Source organism: Pithys albifrons, chromosome 4, assembly GCF_047495875.1.
Source record: "Pithys albifrons albifrons isolate INPA30051 chromosome 4, PitAlb_v1, whole genome shotgun sequence".
In the NCBI taxonomy this organism is placed as follows: domain Eukaryota; kingdom Metazoa; phylum Chordata; class Aves; order Passeriformes; family Thamnophilidae; genus Pithys; species Pithys albifrons.
The window spans coordinates 18163656-18187055 of NC_092461.1; the positions used below are offsets into that span (position 1 = coordinate 18163656).

At 40.2% G+C, this 23400-nt stretch overlaps 1 protein-coding gene across 2 annotated transcripts in view; it reads left to right on the top strand.

Annotated features, from left to right (window-relative positions):
* Positions 1-244: 244 nt before the first annotated feature.
* The window catches only part of PTPN3 (protein tyrosine phosphatase non-receptor type 3), a 171593-nt gene continuing 148437 nt past the window's right edge, over positions 245-23400 (top strand). For both annotated transcript variants that reach the window (XM_071553582.1, XM_071553584.1), the window contains exon 1: positions 245-386. In XM_071553582.1, coding sequence (XP_071409683.1) covers positions 260-386 — 127 coding nt within the window. In that variant the 5' untranslated portion in view covers positions 245-259. The remainder of the gene's footprint in view (positions 387-23400) is intronic.

The following is a 23400-nucleotide window of genomic DNA, read 5'->3' on the forward strand; positions in this document are numbered from 1 at the left end:
CGCAAACCCAGCAAGTAGTTTCCCTTTAAAGTGCACCAACTGTGACATTGGGCAGGTTTTATAATTTCAAATGAGGCGCTAAGAGACTACTCCTTTCAACAGCTTTTCTTTAATGAGGGTGGGTACCTGTTGCAATGAATCAATTAAAACTCTTCTGACACACAAGATGTGTGTTGCCAGACCCGTTTCACAGGTTTCTCAGGAGGGAGGATAACATGTGACAGCGCACAGAAGCCAAGAGTGAAGATCAGAAGCCTGCATGAGTGAACTTAGCTTTCCAAAATATTTTCTTAAAGAACTGTTCAAAAGACCACTGAACTCTGCAACAGATAGCACCATGGTGGAGCAAGAGATGCTGCTGTCGTGTGCTTATCCTCAAGAAAAGTGTAAGTGGCCAAATATGATTTTGTATAAGAAATGAAACCAGGACACTGGAGAGAGGAAATGAAAGAAATGATCCAGCTTTATAATTGAAAAGACGGAGGGAGTAGAAGGGAAATGCTAAAAAAAGGAAATAAGGAAGCTATTAACTTTATATTGTAGGCATGCAATGGAAATACAATTAGTGTACTTACAAGCAAAAGAAAGGATGCTTGTTCGCAGAACTCTGGTATAAAAGCTTCTTGAAGAAACTTGCTTTAATCTTTGACTTTCTGTTTGTATTTGCAAAGTGTTGTGGTGTGGGGCTGCTTGTGTGACAGAAAATGTAAACAATGGGATTTGCTTTAGTTACTTGAGTGTCAGACTGGAGTGCAAAGAAAGCATTGTTGAGAAAGACATAGTGTGATTAAAACCAGGGGTTTAGGTTTTGGGGTTTTTTTTGACAATGCAATGCCTCTTTTTCCTAAGGCAGCAGCAAGCTTGCTGGTAATTTATCCAAATGACAGTTGAGATTAGGATACAGTAGAAATATTTCCAAATTCTCCCCTCTTTCCTGAAAGCATGCTGTCACAGAAACCCTATGCTAAGAAGGATTTTTTTTTTTAAGCAATAGAGGCAACAAAACCAATAAAATCTGTACATAGTGGCTTTTAACATGGCTAGGAATCTTTTAAAAGACTAGCGAAAAAAATCAAGTCAGATTTCCTGCATGCCAAAGAGGAATATGACAGAAAGCTAGAAATGTAGCTGACTCTAATGAAGTCAGGTAGCTAAGTCTAGACTGGACTTGTCTGCACAGAATATTAAGCAAATGTAGAAAAGGAACTGGTATGTCCTGGAGCCACTTCAGTACACTGCCAGGACAAAGTTCAGGGCAAAAAAAAACCCCTAAACTTCTCAGTCTCAACTCAAAAAATATTGCTTTTTGAATAGTCTGGTTTGCTTTGGCACCTTCATGAAGATGTTATTTAAAATTTACTCTAGATGGAAAGATCATCTTTGTTCTGTTTGTAAAAATATTTTTTTGTACAGGGCTTTGTGTTGGTTATCAGGAGCAGAATGGGACATGGATGTCAGTAAAGATTCAGTACTTGTGGAGAGCTGTTTTCTATTTTGTCTTTTTTCTACTTCCTACTTGGTATATGAAAAGGCAACAGACAGATAAAAATCATCCTTACACAGTCTCCTATTGGGCCGACTTAGGGACCAGCCTGCTCATAACCAACTCTCTGTAACAGAGCTAAAATATCTGAGTTAAAATATCTGTGCTATAAAAAGCAAAACCCCCATGCTTTCCTTTCTGTTGCCTGGTGTCCTATTAAAGGCTTTTAAAAGGCAGGATGACAATAATTTGTTTTTAGCTTTGCTGTAACCTGAGTGCTTTCCTATTTCATGGACTGATTTGTTTGGGTGATTTTTTCCTTTCTGTTGTTAGCTTTTAAGAAGAAAACAAGAGTCATATTGGGTTAAAAACATCAAATTGCCTTTTATAGTAGACATAAAAGGCAACCAGAGCTCTTAAGTTTCCCAGTTTTATATATAAAATTTAACTTAATACTGTGTGTAAGAGAGAAAAAGAGGTTTCTCAATCTCAGTTTGGTCCTCAAATTTGAAGAGCCTTTTGCACTGTAGGAGCTGAAAAATTTGCATAGAAAAATCAAATCAAGCTCAAAGGAATCAAATCTATAAGAGGAAGGAAGCCATGTAATACCTCAGGATGGTTGAGCTGGGTCTGCTAATTACACCTTCTTGGTGGCATGAATCAACAGTGACCCCCCCTAAAGGCAACTGGGTTACCCCCTGGGCTGAAGAAAGGACTATATGGAGGACCAGCCTCACTGCATTTACAGTACTGAGCACTTGCTCAGAACAGCTAGTGTGCGTATCTGACATATTAAACAGATGAATTAAGCACTGAATGGCACATTCTAGCATCAAGTGGTCAAAGTGTGCCTCAGTGGGTGATGCATTTCTGCTCAAAACTAACTGCTTCTTGGATTGATCAAAAAGGCCAGCCCACTGTAGATTTTTAGTTTATCAATAAAAAATTAAGTCTTTTAAGAAATCCTTCGTGCTAAGTAAAATGAGCATCATACATCTTTGTGAGTCTGCAGCTCATTGTTGGAAGCTGTTGGTTTTGTATCTGTTGCTATGGGAAGTCAAGAAGAAACTCAAAATTCAGTACCTGAACCAAAGGTCTGAGACAATGCATTTCTATGTGCCTTCTGCTTAATGTAATTTGTCTTCGTAAAAGTCTTTCAAGAGAAAAATAAGACATTTATGGTTTGGGGTTTCTGGGTTTTTTTGTCCTTCAAGACACACCAGGATGGTAACAACATTGAAAAATTAGAGCTCATAGTTAGTCATGGGACATGTTTTTCATAGAACCATGAAGGTCCAATGCTGTAGTGCCAGGGTATTTACTCCGCAGGTGAATACTCTCTTTTCCCTTGTGAATATGAACTGGGATTTTCTGTGATCTTTCACTCTGTTTCACCAGGCAGTTGGAGCAAACTACTGGTCAGCAATGTCTGGTGTCAGGTATCTCACGGGGAGGCTTGTCTCATGGCAGATATGACAAGACCAGGAAGATAAAATGTCCTAAAACAGCAACACAGAGGTTAAGATCCCACCAACCCCTTGCTGCTGTTGTGGGTTTTCTCCCCTGTCTCAAAAACTCCCAGTTGCCAAAGCAATGTTGTGGGGAGTGTATATGTGGCATATAGGCACAGCTACCAAACCAGGTTGAGGATGCTGCCCTCGTCATCACCTTTATTGAAGCCTTTAGAAATTGCCTCGTCAGAGATGGTTTTGAAAGGAAAAATTACTACAATTAGCCATTATAATGGATTTTACTCCTCTTAGAAAGCAAAATGTGTCATATACATAGTTTCTTCTAGAAACAGATAAACAGATTTCTAAACTATGTGACATAGACCTAGGTGTTCCTAAACAGCTGCTTGCAAATGTGAATTTCCAAGGAAAATAGCAGAAGCTATCTTTCTGTATTTCTCTCTTTGCGTATTGTTTTAATAATGGATTCATAATTTTTCATGTATTTTGACTATCTTTAGTCTGATTCTTCAGTAATATTTCTATGTTCGTAAAGCCCAGATACAGATTTTCTTTCTAACTCTAATAGAAGCACACTGGTCTAAGCCTTTACTGAAAAAAAAAAAAAAAAGAAGAAGAAAGAAAGAAAAAGAAAAGAAAAAAGCCAATAACCTGACAATAGCCTTTACATTAAAACTAAGTAAATAAATTTGATTTTGTGTTGAGGGTTGGTTTGTTTGTTTGCTTATTTTTGACAATTATGTTTCTCAGTTATGAATTGTCAAACAAACTGTCAGGGTGGCTTACTTACATTTCAGATTTTAAAAAACACTGTAAAATTAGTATATTTAATTTTCACTGCTTAAGAATAGCACTGCAGTATTATGAAAGTGTTGATGAGATAATGTGGGAAATCTCTGTCTTGAGGAGGCAAAAATGTGGTGATTGTCTATGAGTTGTTTTTAAAAAGTCCTTGTCTGGAACAGTTTTATCAGAAGTTTGCTTCTTCCCAGCCTCATTTTTCTATTCTCGTTCTTTTATTTTCAAATCTAAATTTTTTTGCTTGATCATATCAGAATGCATTCTTTTAGACTTAGACCTTTAAATGAGTGATCTCCTTCAAAGCAGGATGATTCCCTATTAATGACACCTTTTCTTTTTTTTTAGTCATCTATCAAAGTTTCCAGTAAAGACAACTTTTTTTCTTTGTTTTGTTCAGTTTGGATTGTTGATTGACATATTAAGTCATGTCAGACTAGAAACTGGTCTCATGTGGATCACAAGAAAAACAACCCCAGTTATCTCCTGACAAACAGCTACCTTTTTAAGATCTAACAGGAAATCAATTTTTAATCCATCTAACACATACCCTGTAGGTTCCAGTTAATGTACACTTTAAATCAAAATGTCATGTGCTGTTAAATTGCATGTCTTGGAGAAATCAAAATATGCTGTTCCAATACAGATGCTGCTCTTGAACGGAACTGTCATTCTGTCAAAACAAAAGATTTATTTAAGAAAATCTGGTTTTCAGGGAACTGTGCTGCCTGACTGTCAACATTTTTGGGTCTGATTTTTGATATATTGCCAAATTAACACATCTCTGTGTGTCAATCCAATCTATAGCTGTAGTCAGCTAATAGGAAATCAAGCCCATGTCACTCTTTAGTTTTTGAAGATCAGATATGTCCAAAAGAAGAAAAAATAAACTGAAAGCAAGCCAAAAGTTATACACATGCTATTCACATGCTTCTCCTCTCAAAGCCATATTGAAAGATATTTCCATGTGTATTCCTCTGTGTTGATTTATCTCTGAAAGAAGGGTTTATGCAATGTAAGGGTGGAGCCCAGGAAGCTCAACATGAGCCAACAGTGTGCCCAGGTGGCCAAGAAGGCCAATGGGGTCCTGTCCTGTATCAAAAATGGCGTGGCCAGCAGGACCAGGGAAGTGATCCTTCCCCTGTACTCTGCGTTGGTGAGGCTACACCTTGAGTATTGTGTTCAGTTCTGGGCCCCTCAGTTCAGAAAGGATTTTGAGGTGCTGGAGCAGGTCCAGAGCAGAGCAACAAGGCTGGTGAAGGGACTGGAGCACAAGTCCTATGGGGAGAGGCTGAGGGAGCTGAGGTTGTTTAGCCTGGAGAAGAGGAGGCTCAGAGGTGACCTCATCACTGTCTAGAACTACCTGAAGGGAAGTTCTAGCTAGGTGGGGGTTGGTCTCTTCTCCCAGGCACTCAGCAATAGGACAATGGGGCATGGGCTTAAGCTCTGCCAGGGGAAATTTAAGTTGGATATCAGGAAAAAATTCTTTCCAGAGAGAGTAATCAGGCATTGGAATAGGCTGCCCAGAGAGGGGGTGGATTCACCATCCCTGGAGATTTTTAAACTGAGATTGGACGTGGCACTGAGTGCCATGATCTCATAAATGGACTGGAATTGGACCAAGGGTTGGACTTGAAGATCTCAGAGGTCTTTTCCAACCCAATCGATTCTATGATTATATGATTCTATTCTATGAGAAGGGCAAATGTACCTGTTAAAGGTTATAGAAAAGTATATTTAGGGAAAGAGTCTAAATCATGCTCATTCTGAGTAGATGGGACACTAAAATTCTTCTCTGCATGAAGTTGGTATAATCAGTGCTGATTACTCACTTTGCAGAGCTTATCTCAGTTGTCCCAGAAATAGGCCAGGCTTAGCCGGAAAAGGAGATGGAACAAACACCCAGGCTCTGCAGACTCCTCCAGGAACCTGGGAGCTGCATAAAGGCTGCTCACAAACCTGGAGGATGCAGGGACTTTGCGCACACAGCATCCCTGTGTTTAATGTTTGCTGTTTCTGCTGCTGTGGTAACGTGGGTGGGAATGCTACCAGCAGCTGGAGGTGACAGCTCCCTGCACAGGAAGAAGATGAGCTCTAAGGGATGGTGGGCTAGGCTAACTTTGTAAGAAAGGGAGAAAAGAGCAGGAAGAAGTTTAAAGTGGACTCAGAATATGTTTGCAGTATCTCTCAGCAAACCTGTCACATCTCAAAGGCATCATATCTATATCTGCAGTCCACCAAAGTCCTGGGTCTGGGAAGGTTTCTGACTCTTTTGAGAATTTTTTTCTTCAATCACATATTTGAGGCTTCTGCTGCACTGGATTTCCAAGGCATTCGCACTGCACTGACCACATAAAGCTGTCAGTATTGAGGGGTCTACTTGCATTTCACACCATGCCATAACAAGACCTTACCTACGAAAAACAAAACTACAAACTAAACAAAACAAAACCAGAAAAAACTATAACCAAACAAAAATCCCCAACCAATTCTATCATATTTTTGGCCCAGTTATGCTGTCAGTTTCATCATCACTGAGTCAAATTTGTAATGATGTAAGTAAGAACAAAACTTTGCACAGTGTTTCGTTCCAGAGGGATGGAGTTTGGAGCACTGCAGCCTGCAGAAGACTCTATCCCTTGCTCATTTAAAGGGAACTAGGTGTAAAATCCATACAAGATTTTTGGACCTGGAACTTGACCCAACTGAGATATTGAAAACTAAAATCCCAACAAAGCTGGTGGTGATTAAGTTCAAGAAGTTATCTCCTCTTCAGTTTACCAGGAGTTTAGAGCTGTACTTCTATGCATGTGCTGAGCTGTCCCAGTCTTGGTGGAGCTGATTGAGCAATTCAAGGGTTGCTGTGTACATATTCCTAGTTAAGCCTATTGTAGGGACAGTTGGTCCCACAAGAATATTCAAAACACACTTAGGGATCTATTTCTCACCTTATTACATGCAGTGACTCTTGCTCTTTGCTGCCAAAATGCAAAATTCTTCTCCTCTGCCTGAGGTTTACAAAGCAGACTGAGTATTTTTTAGAGGACTTGGAGTTTTTCACTCCCTATTTGAATAGGCAATATTCAAATATATTTACACTCAAGTATATTTGGGTTCAAATCTATTCAGTCTCTTGAGAGAAAGCCAGGCCAGCAGCAGAGGGAGTACTCTGGCAACAGGCAGCTCTGCTTCAACCATGCCACCAGCCTGGTGCTTGTTACAGCACTCATTCCAAGCAGGGCTGGACGGGCTTGAGTTTTAGTTTCTCTGCTAGGACTTCTTTCTCTTGTCATTCACACTGAACTGCCACTGGTGCAAACACAGAAAGTCAAGCACAGACAAGGGCCAGAAACCTGGATGCCCTCATGCCAAGTGAGTGTCCTGAGCATGAGCAAACATGACTCGCTTGCTTAATATTCTCTTTCTCTTTATGTACTAATGAATATTTAAATGTTTTCTGCACAGCTGCAGATGGAGATGAGGAGCATATCCCTCCAGCCCACTCACAATGACCTACCTTAGAGCTGCTAACAGCATAATCTTGGAGGGGATTGGGAACGGAAATCCCCTTCCCACACACACTATGAAGCCAAAGCAGAGTCCAAACTTAGGGCATCCACTTCCCAGGTTATGGCTTTAGCAGCAGGGTGTTATATGAGTGTGTAGCAACTGTGGCAGAGAGGGAACATCAAAAAAGCCTAAGAATTGCTCAGTTCCTGAAGGGAGGAATTAAAAAAAAAAAAAAAGAAAAAAAGAAAAAAGCTTACAAACCTATAATTTGGAAGGGATCTGGGTTCGCAGGTCCCAACTGAATGCAAGTGCCTTCTAAGGTTCCTCTCCCCACCCAGCCCTCTTTATTGTATAGATCTAAAGAGGTACATGCTAAGCTGCTTGGGGTTGTTAGTGCAAGAACCTAACACCCTCTGTGCACTTTATAGATCTGGTGCTCAGGAATCAGACTCTGCTCTAAGGACTGAGATCTTAAATACAGGGTATTACACCAACTTAACGCTGAGTCACTTAAGCCCTTTATTGAATCTGGCCCCAGTGCATTTTTCAGGTTTATATGCAGAGCAGCAGGTATTATTACCAGCAGTAACTGGGTTAATAACAGGGCCCCCAAGAGAGAAAGCAATTTGTAACACCTGTGATGCTTTGACTGCAACATGTTCATTATTCTTTTTCCCAGTTATGTAATAGGGAGAACAAGAATTAAAAAAAAATCCACCAACTTTTCTTTGCAGAAATCTCCACAGTACCCACTGCCTGTATATGGCTACTGTATCCTGTTTGCTCAGCACTTGCATGGTTACAGTCTCCTGGAACATCCTCAGCAGAATGCCCCTTGAGTTTTTGTAACCAGGCATGGATTAAAAAATAAATACAGCAAATGCCAGAAAAGAAAAAAAAAAAAGACATTTTTCTTCATTGTTGAGAGACAGTTGTATACTTGAAGCCCGACAGATGTGGTTTTCTGGCAAGTAGGTGAGAAAAAAAGCAGTATCTTAAGTCATTTTGGGCGGAAGGGTGAGGCTTTCCTTCTCCAGTTTGAGAGAAAAAGATTTGAAAACTTTCAAAGTTGTTCATAGCAGCTCTATATGCAACATATGGTCCTTCCTAAGCTTTTGACCATTCCCAGTGTGGGACTCTGCCAAATGAAAGTTAAACAAAAGCTACCCTTACAAAAATATTTAGGAAGCCTTGTTTTAGAAGTGAGTGCAGATGTTGGCTGTGACTCAGAGCACACCCACACACTGGGTAGACAGATTAGCATCTAAACCACTAGGCAAGCTCAAATTCTCACTCAGAAGGTCAAAAAAGCCTGGGAAATGTCCATTGCTCCCTTTCTCCTCAGCACAATTATTTTTTTCCAGATTACAAAGTCATTTTGGATGGCACTGCAGCAGTGAAGTCAACAGATTTATTGTCATAAACAACTGTGTTCCAAATTGGGACCAATTTTATAAATTTTGCATGAAAGAATAATGTAGAGAGTTCAAAAAACCCCAAATATATATATATATATATATATATATATATATATATATATATAAGAAAGAAAGAAAGAAAGAAAGAAAGAAAGAAAGAAAGAAAGAAAGAAAAAGGAAAAGAAAGAAAATAAGTACACAATTCAAAACCCCAACATTCCAAAACCCAAACCTTTTCTGTTAAATTTGTTTCTTTTAATATTTGTTTCTGCTCCACAGAAACCAATGAGACCTGTAAAATGTTTGCTAGGGAGGTACATATTAATGGAAGAGAGATGAGAGCCAAAAGCCTCCTTGATAATATGTTTTGTACAGAACTGGAAAAGGTCAAATCTGGTGTAGTTTGTTTTGGGGTTTTTTAAAATTTGTTGTCACATTACCGGTTCACAACAGCTCCAAAGACAAAGACTGTCATATGCATTTCATTTGGCTTTCACATACTGTAGCTGGCCTGTTTTAAGCACACCTGTGATTGAAGTCCCTGCAGCTCCTTTGGTGTTGCTAGGAAGGTAAGGGATGCCTAACTTCCCTTCCCTGTTACCCATGCTGAGGAGACACAGAGTTAACAATTTACAGATTTCCAGCCATTGTATCAAATCAAAATCTGATTGCAAATGGAGACTGGCTAGTCAGGTAATATGTGACATCAAGCTTTCCAAGGCACCTTCAGGGTTTTTGTTTGTGCTTCATTCTGTGCTTTTACTGTGGTGGTCAAGATAATGAGAAAACAAATAATACCTGGTGGACACGAAGGGTGACAGTAGAGTCTGAGTTAAAAAAATAGGCACTTTTTCCTTTTTCTTTTTAATGATATTAATGGGAAAAGGGTCAGAAAACCACAATGATGTGAGTTTCAGGAATAAAGAAATGGCCCAGAGCTATATTCACTGTTGCAGACTTGCTGTGGAGGAAATATAACAGATCTACAAGATGTATGGTTATTCTTAATATTACAGCTGTACAGGCAAAGCAGAGCTTTGTTAAATCTTTATTAATAACTAATCTCTTGCAAAACCATGGGTGGAAATACTAACTCACCTTGCTGGCTTGTTGTTTGGATTTCTTTTGCCCCAGTGTGACTTTTCACTGAGCTGCCTGTTGATCTCTGTGCTTCAGAGACAAAGGGTCTTATGATCCCACTAGAGAATCCTCTTCCAGTGCTACAACCAGCAGGAATGAGAAAAAGGAAAAATAAATGGCAAGAATGAAATGGCTTTTCTACTTTTATTTCTCCCACTGATGCTATGTCAGAGGTAGTCCAAGAACTCAGAGAAACATCTACAGAAGTGTCTAGAACAAGTGTTCAGTAAAACCTGCTTTTCTTCTGCATTTGCTGTGCCATTTCAACAAGTTAGATCTTGTTCCCTCCCCCAGAGGAGCCATCGTATGTTTAACAGTAAGGGTGCTCAAACCTTTTTTCTTATCTAGATTATTCTTTTGCAAGATGAAATATCAAAGACTCTGAATAATTAATCTTCTGAATTTTTCCTGTTAATAAATACAGAATTCTCTCTGGCCTCAGAAATATTTTCCATGAACTCTTTTCCTTTGAGTGGAACTTCTGAAGTTTATCAGAGCTATTTTGTGCATCTATTCTTATTTGGATTTTTTTTCTTTGTCAAGAAAACCTCCACCTTTCATTAAGAATATTTTTCATTTTCATTCAATTTTATTTTGCTTATTAAATTAATGAGGGTAGGTCCTTCCCTCCCTTCCTCTTGCTGTAGAACCAGCCTCTATGCAGTAATTCACACTCAGAGGAAGCAATACTGGGCAATTTTGTTAGGCTTCACCAAAGAGAAATTACCTAGTAGAAAAAAAAACCCAAACACAACCCCCCCCCAAAAAAAAATGTTTTTCTGTAGGAAGGTACTGTGCTATCCATGAAGATCACACTCAGGAACAGTGAGGGACCATTGTTTCTCTGGATCTGTGGTGTCCCCCAGGAGTGCAGTGTGACAAGTGCCACGGTCATGACAGCGTACAGGCTGGCAGTGCCTGCGTCCCTGTTGTTTTGTAATCATCTGAGGTGACAGGAAGTTATTGGCCATTGAGTCTGTTTTAATAGCTAGTAGTCATGGCTTCTGTGACCGAAAAGCCTATGGAAACTGTAGTTCTGCTCTGCAATTTCAGATTTTGCCTGTGGCACTTGTTTATTCGGTGTGGGAGGGCTCAGGCAAGTTGTCTTCCTTCTGCGCCTCAGTATCATAGTTTGCTTGCTATTTTTCCTCTCTGCTTCCTTGTTAGCTTTTTCTTCCTTTGCAATACCAGCTTCCCCACACTGATGGTCAGAGAGGGCTCTGCTCTTGACCATGGTGGGAGAAGACCTGGCATGAGGGCTGGTGACCAACTGTCTAGACACCTGCCCTTCCCCCAGGGAGACCAGAAGGATGGACTGCTGTACTGGACTTCTCTAAGAAGTTGCTAGAAACTTCCCCTGTGTTTGATGGAGACAATGCCAGTTGGCTCCAAAATGAACCTGATGCTGGCCAACACTGAACCAATCAGCAACAGTGGCAGCACATCTGGGATAATGTATTTAAGAAGGGTAAAAAGTCAGTGTGCAAAAGCAATTGTAGCTGAAGAAAGAGGTGAGAATACATAAGAGGAACAACCCTGCAGACGCTGAGGTTAGTGAAGAACGAGCGGGAGGATATGCTCCAGGTGACAGAGCACAGTTTCCCCTGCAGCCTGTGGTGCAGACCAGGGTGAGGCAAACTGTCCCCCTGTAGCCCCTGGAGGTCCACAGTGGAGCAGAGATCCAACTGCAGCCCTTGGAGGATCCCACACTGGAGCAGGTGGATGTGGCTGCAAGAGGCTGTGACCTCATGGGAAGCTCATGCTTGAACAGGCTCCTGGGACAACCTGTGGCCCTGTGGAGAGAGTTGTCTGTGATGGAGCAGGTTTGATGCCAGGACTTGTGACCCTGTGGGGGACTCATTCTGGAGCAGCCTGTTTCTGCAGGACTGCATCCTGTGGGAAGGACCTGCACTGGCTTTGTTGGGCACCTGGCTTCCAGAAAGGGTCAACCTATCACAGATACCTTTAACCTCCAAAGTCCTCCTGGTAGGTAAGTGTGCCTAGCCTTCTCACTGCCTGTGGACTCAGCTGGAGGCATCTAGTCCTACTGTGAGGGCTAAATCCAAAGTTGTGTAGAAATATGGTCTCCCTTATCTGGTGAACCTTGGGTAGCACCTTCCATTAGTGCTGCAGTTTTACTCAGGCCATCTTGCTGGTGTGACTCACTCCAACTCTCCATGATGAACCCATTGGTATTATGGTATTTGCAGCTAAAGTGCCCTGGCCAATGCAGAATAGATGAGCAGGTTTCTCCCTAAATGTCTCCTTGAAGTGTCTTCTGTAGCTTGAGCTCACCTGCCTCCCAGGTCTGTACATGAAAAAGCATTCCTTGGGAGCAAAGTGAGGCCATCAAATCTGTTTCTTTGGTCAGACCTGACCGAGTGAAAACTTGTGGCAAGCTGTCAAGTTGCTGGGCCACAGGCATGTCAGGAAAAAGAGTGGGAGAATTAACAAGCTCCTGGTGGCAGAGTGGACAACTGTTTCCAGAGTCCAGATGGACTATTAATTGAATACCACTGTAATTTGATTTGCTGCTGTTGGGTTTTTTTCTGCTGTGTAAAAGCTTAGCAGCAATAGCAACTGCCAGACAGCTATAATTTGTCCCAGCTCTTGCTGGTAAAATACAACATACATGTGTAAAGTGAAATATTATTTTTTAGCTCAATGAAAAACAAGAATTAAGTGTAGTATCCAAAATAAAGAAAATATTTTAGCAATCTGAAGTGCACATTTATTATCATTGGAGTACGCCATTTTCTTAAGTGTATTTAATTCCATTAAGCTGGAACTGGGTTTTTTAAAGAATTTTTTGCTGGTGTTCTGGTAGTTTCTTGAATTTTTAATGAGGCCAGTGAAACTGTATTAATCAGATTAATTTCTCTGAAGTGTCTTGTCAACTTTAGGAAATTAACAAAAAATTATATAAAAGAAATACACTGTGTATCTGAGACATGAAGCAGAGCATATTAGGAATAATCAACTTCATGCTTATTATCTTTACAGCCCCATAGGTACCCATGGTGCTTTGTAGGCAAATATAATGGCATGCCTGTGCTTTTTTTTTTTTCACCAAGCAATAATCTATGAGATGACTCATTCTGCCAGCTTGATTTTGTGTTCTCAGATAATCTAATATTGAAAACCTGGAAAGATGCACCAGACTCGTTACTGTGATGAGTAAGCAAACAGCATGTACCACATGCTGTCACTGAAAAGGAAGGGCTGTATTTTAATCTCAGACTCACAGCATTCATATTACATATTTTTTAAAGGTGGCCCTCAAACATTTTTACAAATTCATTCATGCTTGACCAAGGGAGGAAAATAGATCTGCAAGTCATTGTTCATATCAAGTATGCCCCTATAGCTGCTGAGAACAAGTCAGCACTGTGACAAAACTCTTGCAAATTCTTCGTGCTGTCTCCATAGCCATAGTCCTTTCCTAAACTCGGGGGCAGGTGGGTAGAGAAAATGAGTGTTGATTTCTAACAGAGTAATAAGGAAGAGAAAGAAAGCTAAAAACTGACAGCAGAATGTATCTACTTGGCAAATTCTGTGAGCTTGAAGGAAAGTTTTCAAATTAGACTGGATATGTTAGTGTCTTCCCTTCATGTATTATTAGCATATTGTCTCCCGAAAGATACTTGCATCATTTTCCACTGTTATTTCTCTACATGGAATGTATCTGCTGAGTTTGGTGCCAGATAAAATGAGTTAAACAGAAATCTGATTCATGAAACTGGAATCTTGAGAGGAGAAGCTTCCTGGCAAAGGAGACTCCTCTCCTCTTTGGTCTGGTTAGCATTGATGATTCTGTTGGAAAAGAGTACTTAATAAATAACATATTATGGACTATAGAAATATATAGGTATAATGCATTTTACTATCATCCCCGGGGCACAGTGGCAACACAGTCTGCATGTGGTCAGTGAAACAGGGCAGTTCCTTGCCTTGCAATCCATGTGACTGTGTGTACATGGAAAATTTGCCTTTATAAGGGCATGGCAATTTCTTTCCTCACTTTTTTTGCCACTGGAAGATGTGTCTACTGTGTCCAAGTGGGGTGTAGTGATTTTCCTGCATCTGAGTCACAAAACATCTGCTGGAGGACTGAAGGGAGGGGAATTTCTGCAAGCAATTGGTGGTGACAGATGATAAGAGCTTCTGCAGGGCTGTGGGCTCTCCACTGACCAGGCTGGGCAGACAGCTGGGGCCCAGCCCAGCTCAGCAATACAACCTTCAAAACAGCTTGTGCTGCCTTCATTCCTCTCCTCTCCAGGGTTTCATCCCCATACCACTGCAGAGCTGCTACCAGCTCTGTGCTCTACCTATCCCATGGTGGAGGTGCCCATGGCTGGAGATTCCTCATAGGGTGCTCTGTATGTAGGCTGACCAGTTCGTGGCTTATGCTCTGTTTTGAGTCTCTACAAAGACAGGGACAGGTCATTGCTCTGTTCCAACTTTAGAAAAGATTTGATAATGTCTGATATGTCTAGAAACAGTTCTTAGGAATTTCTTTGTAGACCATGTAGACCATGTGTCCTTGGTAGATACAGGACATGTTAAGGAATCTGGGTCTTTTATGTAATCCCCTGTCAGCCAGGGACTGTAAAATGCAGAGTTGCATAGGTATTTTGATAACATAAGAGCTTCAAAAAAAGCTCATTTTTAAAAAACAAATGAGAGGGAGCTGGCTGTACTGTGGCTACAAATTGGAAATGGATTAGCAGCTTTTAAAAAAGAGTCTATAATGTCTACAAAGTATGTAGGAAAGAATAGGAAAGAGTAGGTAAAGCAAAAAAAGACAGTTGCAAGATACTACTTTCATTTTCTGGTAGCATGCCAATTTGCAATTGCTAGATATTAGCAAGGTGAAAGGTGTGAATTAAAAAGACAAAAGAGTCATTAGGCCAATTTTCAACAAATATCTTCAAACTTTGCCTTGTTTCTGATGTAATATAATCTCATTTTAGATCTATGTTTAGGTTTAAAGGAGCCAATTAACACTCAGTAATTGCAGACTAGTTTATCCTGCTTTTGCTTACTCTGAGGAAATAATGTCATGGGGCAGTTGCCACAGTGCACTCAGTACACCCCAGTTGTTTATGTTGCCTTGCACAGGCAATCACGCTGTCACTTGGATCTGTACTGCCTCCTCTAATCCCACTGATTAGTAAACCCAGGCATCAAACCTGGATAAGAACCACTTATGGTGGAGAATTTTGTTTAGAAGATAAAATGGTGAGGTGGGACAACAGGCTACTCAAAAAAAGCCCCGCAGACTTGCTTCCTCTATCAATGATTCAAGAAGGCTCCCCAACACTGGTAATGAACTGTTCTGTAAGTGGTGAGACTGTACTGAGAAAATCTGCTGCAGATTCTCCCATGTTTAATAAGAGTTATATTTGTTTTTCTACCCTTGATGTTCTATTAATAGTGTTTCTTTTCCAACTCTACTCACCAGCCTACTTTCCTGAGATTGTAAGAATTGTAGAACATTCTGACAGATTTCATCAAAACTAGATTCAAAACCTTTTGGGGGTGTGGGAAGAGAGTAGGACAGGCAAACGTAGAAGCACAATGAGAGCATGGTAATGTAATCCTTATTTCCTTAGGACATCAGAACAAAGTGTATCACAAATTACTTTCCCCTCCTCCACAATATTCCAAAATAAAAATTTAGTGAATCTGAATAAAATGTCAAAATTTGAGCTTGTTGAATGGAGAGATTTCAATGAGTAAAAAAAAAAGATGTGTTTTTTTCAGTCTTTTCACCTCAAACCTCTCAACTAATTTCTTAGTCACTGTCCAAGATTCAAAAAAAGCACTTAGATGAGAAGCAGGGAAATACAAATCTTTAGATTATGTACATAACAGGATCAACTCTTTGTTTTCTGATTATAATGAGAAAGACTGTAGTCATTCTATTCATCTGTATTTCTGATGCAAAACTATTCTGAGTGTTCCTCTTTTTAACCAACAATGCAATTCTGCTGTTAGGAAGGAAAGCTCCACAGCGTTCCCCAGAGGGGGATGCAACTGAAGTTTCCCTCCCTCCCTTCCTCCCTCCTGCTGAATAAAATGAGATTATGCCTGTTTATTAGGAATGCAAAGATTTCAAAAAAGGACAAATTGAGGAAAAAATGTTTCAAACAGTGGCAAAAAAGACACCAACCAACCAACCAACCAACCAACCAACCAACCAAATGAAAAAAGTAACATTTTGGAAACAATCAAAATCTTTTGTTAAGGAATGAAACTGAGCTTGAAAGTTCACTTTCCTTTGCTTCCACATGGCTTTTAAGATCCAGTGAGAGGAGGGACCAGTTGTGAGATAAGTCTGGAAACCTCTGGTTGAATCAACTTGAATTTGAGGCTTTCCAGCTCCATATTGCAGAGTCTAAAGCTAAGCTTCAGTGAATCTAGAACCTCAGGATTACCAGATCCTAAGGTTTCTGTGGCAGGAACCTTAGGGGTTTTTTTGGGATTTTTTGCTTCATGTGGCAAGACTGTGAAGGAATTTGACTGAAAAACCAACAAGGAATACAAGCATTACAAGCTGTGGGAGTAGCATAGTCCATCAGGTGCCTTCTTAGGATGATTTGTCTCACTGGAAGCTTTGGGGGATTTCTTTTGCTTTAACAGTTACACTTTGGAGAAGCATTTTAGTTCTCAGAAATAGAATTTTCCATTAAAAAAAATTCCAGTTGGAAAACCCCATAACCCTGACTTTTGCTGTGTTTATCAGGCAGGTTCACTCTGAGACAGAGGATTTGTAGCAACAAATGGAGTTTAAATGTGGTGGACTTGGAACAGGTAGAGAGTTTACTACTTAGACACCTTGAGGTTGCATTACAATCGGTGCTGTGCTACAGGGAGCTATGACTACATCTTGTGTATTATACAGGTTTAGCCACATTTCTGTGAGCTATTAATGCTGAGTTGCAGCATACGCCTTTGGAAGCAGTACACTCAACACATACCTGCTTACAGTGAGAAACAAAAAAGCCTCAAATTTCCTCTTGGCTGTCTCCTTCCTCCTCCGCCCAACTCGGTCCATGCCATTCAAAAACAGAAGTTGACATGAAGCAATTTTCTATTGTTGGAAAAACACTCATAAGAAAACCCACATCCCTTGTTGTAAAGGCATTGGAAGGTTGTTGGACAGGTAAATTTGGAGACTGATTCCTTTTAGATTGTTTGCAAATGTGTCATCCCCAATTTTTGCCCTCATCTAATATTATTTTAGCAGTCCTAGCAGGAATGGACACCTTAGCCACTTTCTAATCAAATTAACTAAGCTTCCTCCCACTCAGGTGGAAGTCTGGTTGGATTTTCCAGCTTGGATTTATACCCTGTGGACATGAGTTCAGAAGCACTTTATCCACTCTCACAGCTTTAGTTGTCACTGAAGTGTAACTGCAGTAGTAGTTGTCGGTGTTACTTTTGCATGGATACACAAAGGTGGATTAACTACTGTACAAAAAAATCTGAGCTGTTTAACTCGGATGAGATGATCAGACTTGTTATAAAATGCACTAACTGCAAAAATCAGACTTAAAGGCAGAAGTAGAGGAGAGTGGAGACTGGCAGGTTTACAAGGAAAATATCTGATGAATTTGGACTTGGCTTATTTTGTTATCAGGTCAAGACACATGGATTTTGAAATATCCATAGAATAGGTAGGCATCAAACTGCAGTTCTCTTCTGCACAGAAGCTGAACAGCTCAGACGCTCTGGTGTGATTTATCGATACAGTTCTTGTCATTTCAGTGGTGCTTTGATACTTCACAGTAACAAAAGGTTTTTTGCCCAAGCTATGTTTTATCTCCCAGATTTAATTTTGCAAATAGGAAAGATTATTTTTCAGGAAGATCTATAGCCCATAATTTCAGCTTTACTGCAGAAATAAGAGCCCAGATTTTCTATTTTAGATACTTATGGTTTAAAAGTTATGCTGATTTCCAGCTTCATTAATGAATTTGTGCCATGAGTGTTGCATCTATAAAACCCTAATTTTCTAATGATCCCTTTGGAAATGGTTCTTCCTAAACCACCAGGTATTTAAAGCTACCTTCCTGTCTGAGATGGATTTACTTTGGAAACAATCTCTGTGTAATTAAAAACTATTTTTGGATTTTTTTATTTATTCACAATTTTTTAATATGGCTGAAACTCATTAGAATGCAAGACATCATTTATTAGAATATCCTTGAACAGGAGCAGTAGCAGTAAGATTCACTTCATTTAAGACAAATGTAATCCTTACAGTAAATGGTTACTGTTCACAGTGAAAAACTTCATTAGCCAATTTTAATTTGAGGCAGAAATCTGCAAAAGTAAAAAAAAACTACCAACCTCAAAGTGAAGGTTACTAAATTTCTTTTGCCCTTTCTTCCCTAGTGGTTTTGCCATTCTGAGATTGTCTTTCCACATATCATACAAGATAAAGCCATGTAACTTAGCACTGGCTTTAATAAAGCTTTCATGGATTATGTTAGCTGTGCATCTAATCAGCTGTGGGTTTACCTTTGGGAGGATTGGCAATATTGTGGTTGTCACTGAATCATTGTTGGATTCATTGTGTAAATAAATACATTTCTTTTTGAAAGAAATAGTAGCTGTTCTCCTAAGGCTACCCTACTATTTCACATCAGTTCATCCTGTGGATCAAGCCATATAGAAAAGGTAAAAGCTGAAAGTATGTTCTGCACCCCCCCTTCCCTCTTTTCCTGGAGAAATGCTGAAGGTTTCAGAGCTGTAATTCCCTGGAGGGCACTTCATATTTCCTCTCCCACGTGTTTCTTCCAGCATCAGTGCCCAGGCTGGTGCAGGGCAGGTAGAGGAAACTACAGATTTTCGGGCTAATTAGCCCTGCAAAGGTTCATACCTTTAAGAATGACCTTTCTTTTCCAGGATAGGATCTGGTACAGGGCTAAATGCCAGTTTCCTGCTGCTTGCACCATCATTTAGTATTTTCCACTTGTCTTAGGGATGAAGAAGCCATGGGGTTACACTGTCCCTATGCAGCACCTAAATCATTCTCCTCCGAACACACTCTACAAATTCACATATTTTACTGACTAACAGTGGTGTAAATACTGAGGAGACCCACCCAAGTCTATAGAGAATGTGTCCCTAATGTAGAGGATTGGGCAAGTTCCAATAGATTCCAGTCACCATGAGGAGTTCCTACAAGCCTGTATGTAAAGCAGCAGCTCAGCTTTCAGTGGTGCTTTACCTTACCTAGAGTGACTATCCCCATTGGAAAAGTTACAGATTAGGCAGGAAACTAGGCATTTCTACAGTGACCAGCCTTATCCAGGATGATATTTCACAGAATCATAGAGAGAGTCAGGTTGGAAGGGACCACAATGGGACATCTGGTCCAACCTCCCTGATCAAGCAGGGTCATCCTAGAGCACATGGCACAGGATTGCATCCATAGGGTTCTTGAAATCAGCAGTGAGGGAGACTCCACAACCTCTCTGGGATACCTGTTCCAGTGCATGGTCACCAACACAGTAAAAAAGTTCTTCCTCATATTCAGGTGGAACTTCCTGGGAATCAGTTTCTGTCCATGGCCTCTTGTCCTATTGCTTGGCACCAACAAGAAGAGCCTGGCTCCTCTGATACTTACATCAATATTTTGGATACTTATAGAGACCAATTGCCTCCCATTTCTGTTTTTTTTAACGTGATTTAGAAATGCAGCTGAGTGACTGCACACCAAGAATGTTTCTTTACCAACATTTTTATACCACTACAAATCTCAGAAGATTACTAGAAGTTGTGCATGAAAAATACAGTTATAAATGAAATCCTGCCCTGATTAATTTTGAAGGTCCAACTTACACAGCAGAAAGTTTGGGATTTGTTATCACAAGGTGCTGGACATTCTCTGTATTGCTGTGATTGAAAGATATTTAGCACCATAATGAACTGGAAAAAGTTAAATCCCTTGGAACAACCTTACACTTTACTCTCATCAGGCCATATGCTTGAGTGAGGAGGTACGAGATCATGTCTTTTGATCCCTAAAACATAAGCGGACAGCATTACAGCCTTATGAGTTTGGGGAACCATTGCATGATGTTCCTGTGGATTTTCCTTTCAGCTGATCACAAAAGCATTAAAATTCAGGAAAACTATAAGAGAAAAGAAGAGGTAAAGGATAGCATGTTGTGATGGCATCTTCCTTCAAGCACACAGTCCCTAAAAGGCCACGACATTTACACCCCTGTTCCTTTCTGAGCTTAATAGCTTCTGCTATTGGAGCTCCCTGAAACTCACAAGATCTATTTATCCCAGGAAGCTTTAAACATTTGATACTTAATTCAGTTTTGTTTTGGATAGTGTTACTATTAGTCTTTCAGTTTTATGAACAGCTGTATGCAGATGATGAGATATATGGGCTTTCTGTTGTGCTACAAGTGTGCAGGATGGTTCACTGCCCAGTCACCAGTCACACGCCCAGTGTGGAGGCAGGGATCTTCATGGAGGCACTGCCAGCACAGCAGCACTTAACATCAGATTTCAGCATTGGTCGAAGTCAGTTACTGGTTGGCAGGGATAACTGGGAGCAAGGAAGGTTGTTTGGGTTTATCTTTGTAGATCACAGGTACTCAGATGCTGTCACTTCCATCACGGTATGAGGTTATTGGCAGCATGACTTTCTAGGTAACACTGCAGATAAAACTTCACAGCTCTGGGAAGCCAGGGCTGGATGTCCATGCAGGTCACTCAGGGCTTATCTACAGCAGCTGCAGCAGTAAGGACAGTGCAGTCAGGCCAAATGGCACGTACCAGCACATCATCTGGGTCTGCAAGTAGGGTGTGAGCAGGTAGAGCTCAAGTCATGCTGTCATGGGCAGTGCACAGTATGTCCAGGGCAAGCAAGGGTAAATCCAGATCTAGATTTTTTTCCTCTGGAAACAATTACAACTCAAATTTTACTGTAAAACAACATTAGTAATGGTATGAGCTGATCAAAACTGAAGTTAGTCATAGTTCACTTTCTGCCTGTCATAATGTTTCCTATATTATTTTTTCCACAATATAATGCACTAACATCCATTTTCTTAAAGAATAGAATGTTTATTTCCTTCCTGCATTTGCCATTAGTTAATGAAGTGCTAACAAACATTAACTGACTTCTCAAAGATGAGTATCTGTTCTTTCCTTTTTCTCATGAAGGTTCAACACAGCCAAATGCATGTGGGGAAAATCTTATTTCTATACTGAAAACAAATGCAAAATTCAAGATCAAATAAATGTTATTTTCAAAGTTCTTGGTTGCTAAAAATAGGATAAATGACTGTTATTTCAGAATCAACAACTGCAATAGCATAAAATTGGTCTTGGGTCTAAAATCCAAAAGTCAGTGGTGTAGCAATCTTCAAACTGCTCATTAATGAATGTTTAAAATGCATATTTAACTAATGTAATACACCTTGCTTTGAATAAATAGGAGGTTGAAAATTTGTGTTTGTATTTTCCCATTTGATAAATGGTGAAAATTAAACTAGAAAATAACAGTCTCATTAACACTTGGTCAAGCCTGTTGTTGATCTGTCTTGCTGATCCAGTTGTGTCTCCTTAAATCTCATAAAAGAACATTAATTTTATCTGGCTGTGATGAGTTTAATGCTCAGTGACAAAGAACTACTTCTTTGTCCTGTCAGGGAGGGAAAATTTCATGAAAGAAAATGTGGGTTGTAATTTCCCTCTTTTTGCTGTAGTTAGAACTATGTAGTCCCTTGGAAGAAGTTTCCTGTTACCTTCAGGGGGAGATTGATCCAACCCCAAGCCCTCTATCCAGCAAGTCCTTATGAACACTGACAGCTGCATCAAGGAGTCAAATGATTATCATAGTGGAAAATTCCAAAGAGAGGTTCAAAGACTGAGCTGGCAGTTGGGAGAAAGCTAGGAATCTAGTTCTTGGGTAGAAGAATTACAGCCATGGACACAGGCTATAGGCATAGGAGGGCTCATGCCTTTACCAAAGTAAGTCATAAGCAGTTACAACTTGCAGGTCTTAGCTTCTGCTCTAGGTTATGCAGGAACTGATGTTTGTTTGGTGGGGATTTGTTTATAATATGCCTCATTTGGAGCTAGGATTTGAACCTCATCAGAGTTGCAGCAGAGGTAAATCCTAGTGACAGCTAACCTCACAATCTCAGTGCCCGTGGCAGAAGCTGAACTATGTGGCATTGTCCACACACAGGTGGGCTATACATGAATATGAGCTGCATTTCTTCCTTAGACTCTGCATGTGTAGAAATAGTAGGGAGATACAGATAGGACTATTTTGCATATAACCTCTCATTATAACTATATATGTCTGAAAATATTGCTATAATTGTGGGATTCCTGAGAGTGGAGAAGCTCACCATTACATGAGGTGACCCAGAACTGATATCTGGGCTGCAGTACTGAATAACTTAGACTAGATTACCACAGTAGCTTGAAAACTAAAATTAAGACTTTGCAGCTTTCTGGAGAATTCTACTATCTGCATAAAGGTACTGCCTGTGACAGAAACTATAGTAGCATTGCTCACATCCAAAGGGAGGTGAAATCCTCTTCATGATAAGCTTATGTGTGGAGTTATGGGTGTATCTGTAATTATAGGCAATGAGAAAAAGTATGGCTTGCTCAATAACACACCTCCTCCCATCATGACAGACACAAACAGGAACATGCCACATGCTGGATTGGTCACACTTCTTTTTCTCTCTGAGCTACTGGCTCCCCTCATCTTCTCTGTTGAGTCTCAGCTTTGAGCTCTGCTGGCTGCTGAGAAGCCAACTACAGCAGCTCAGTACATAACATGTCTCACAAACTCTCCTCTTAATTTACATGGCTTCCTCTCTTCAGAGACTATAATTCAATCTACATTGTAAGACTCAAACACTTTTAAAAGTGTATCATTGTAACAGAGATAAGTAGCAAAAGAGAAGCAGAGTGTTTGGGAGCATCCCTGGAAATGACAAGCTGCTTTCTCAAAAAACAAAAAAAAAAAGGCAAAACTCTTGAAGATAATGTCAAAAGAAAGAACTGTGCATTGGAAGTGTTGCATTACACATCAGAAAGAGATTTAGGGAGAGAGGAAAAATGGGGCTATGGAATGAGATCCTTCGATAAGGGATTTGTATTTTGTGTTTAACTATTTTGGCTATTACTGCACATGATTTCAGTGTCAACCAGAAACCACAGGAGGATCAACAACAACAGACTCTCAGCTCAGTTTACCCAGGCTAAAACAGCTGGGAATTCCACTGTTTTCTTTAAAGCTAATGTCACAAAGCTTAAAACAAAAACATAAAACCACCCAAATCAAAACCCCTTCATTTCCAGAAGTCCTAAATTGTTATTACCATGCTGCAACCTAGTGTAAACAGGTTCCTGGCCCATGACTAAGGCTGGTCAGCTGCCCTGCAATGCAAACAGCAGCGTGTACGTCTTCCAAAGGCGTTGTTGGATGTAGGAAGGGCTCTGCTTGCTTGGAGTGCCAAGCTTCCAGTTTACAGCTTCTTGCTTGAATTAGAGCTTCAAACCTGGGGCATTTCTACAGGAA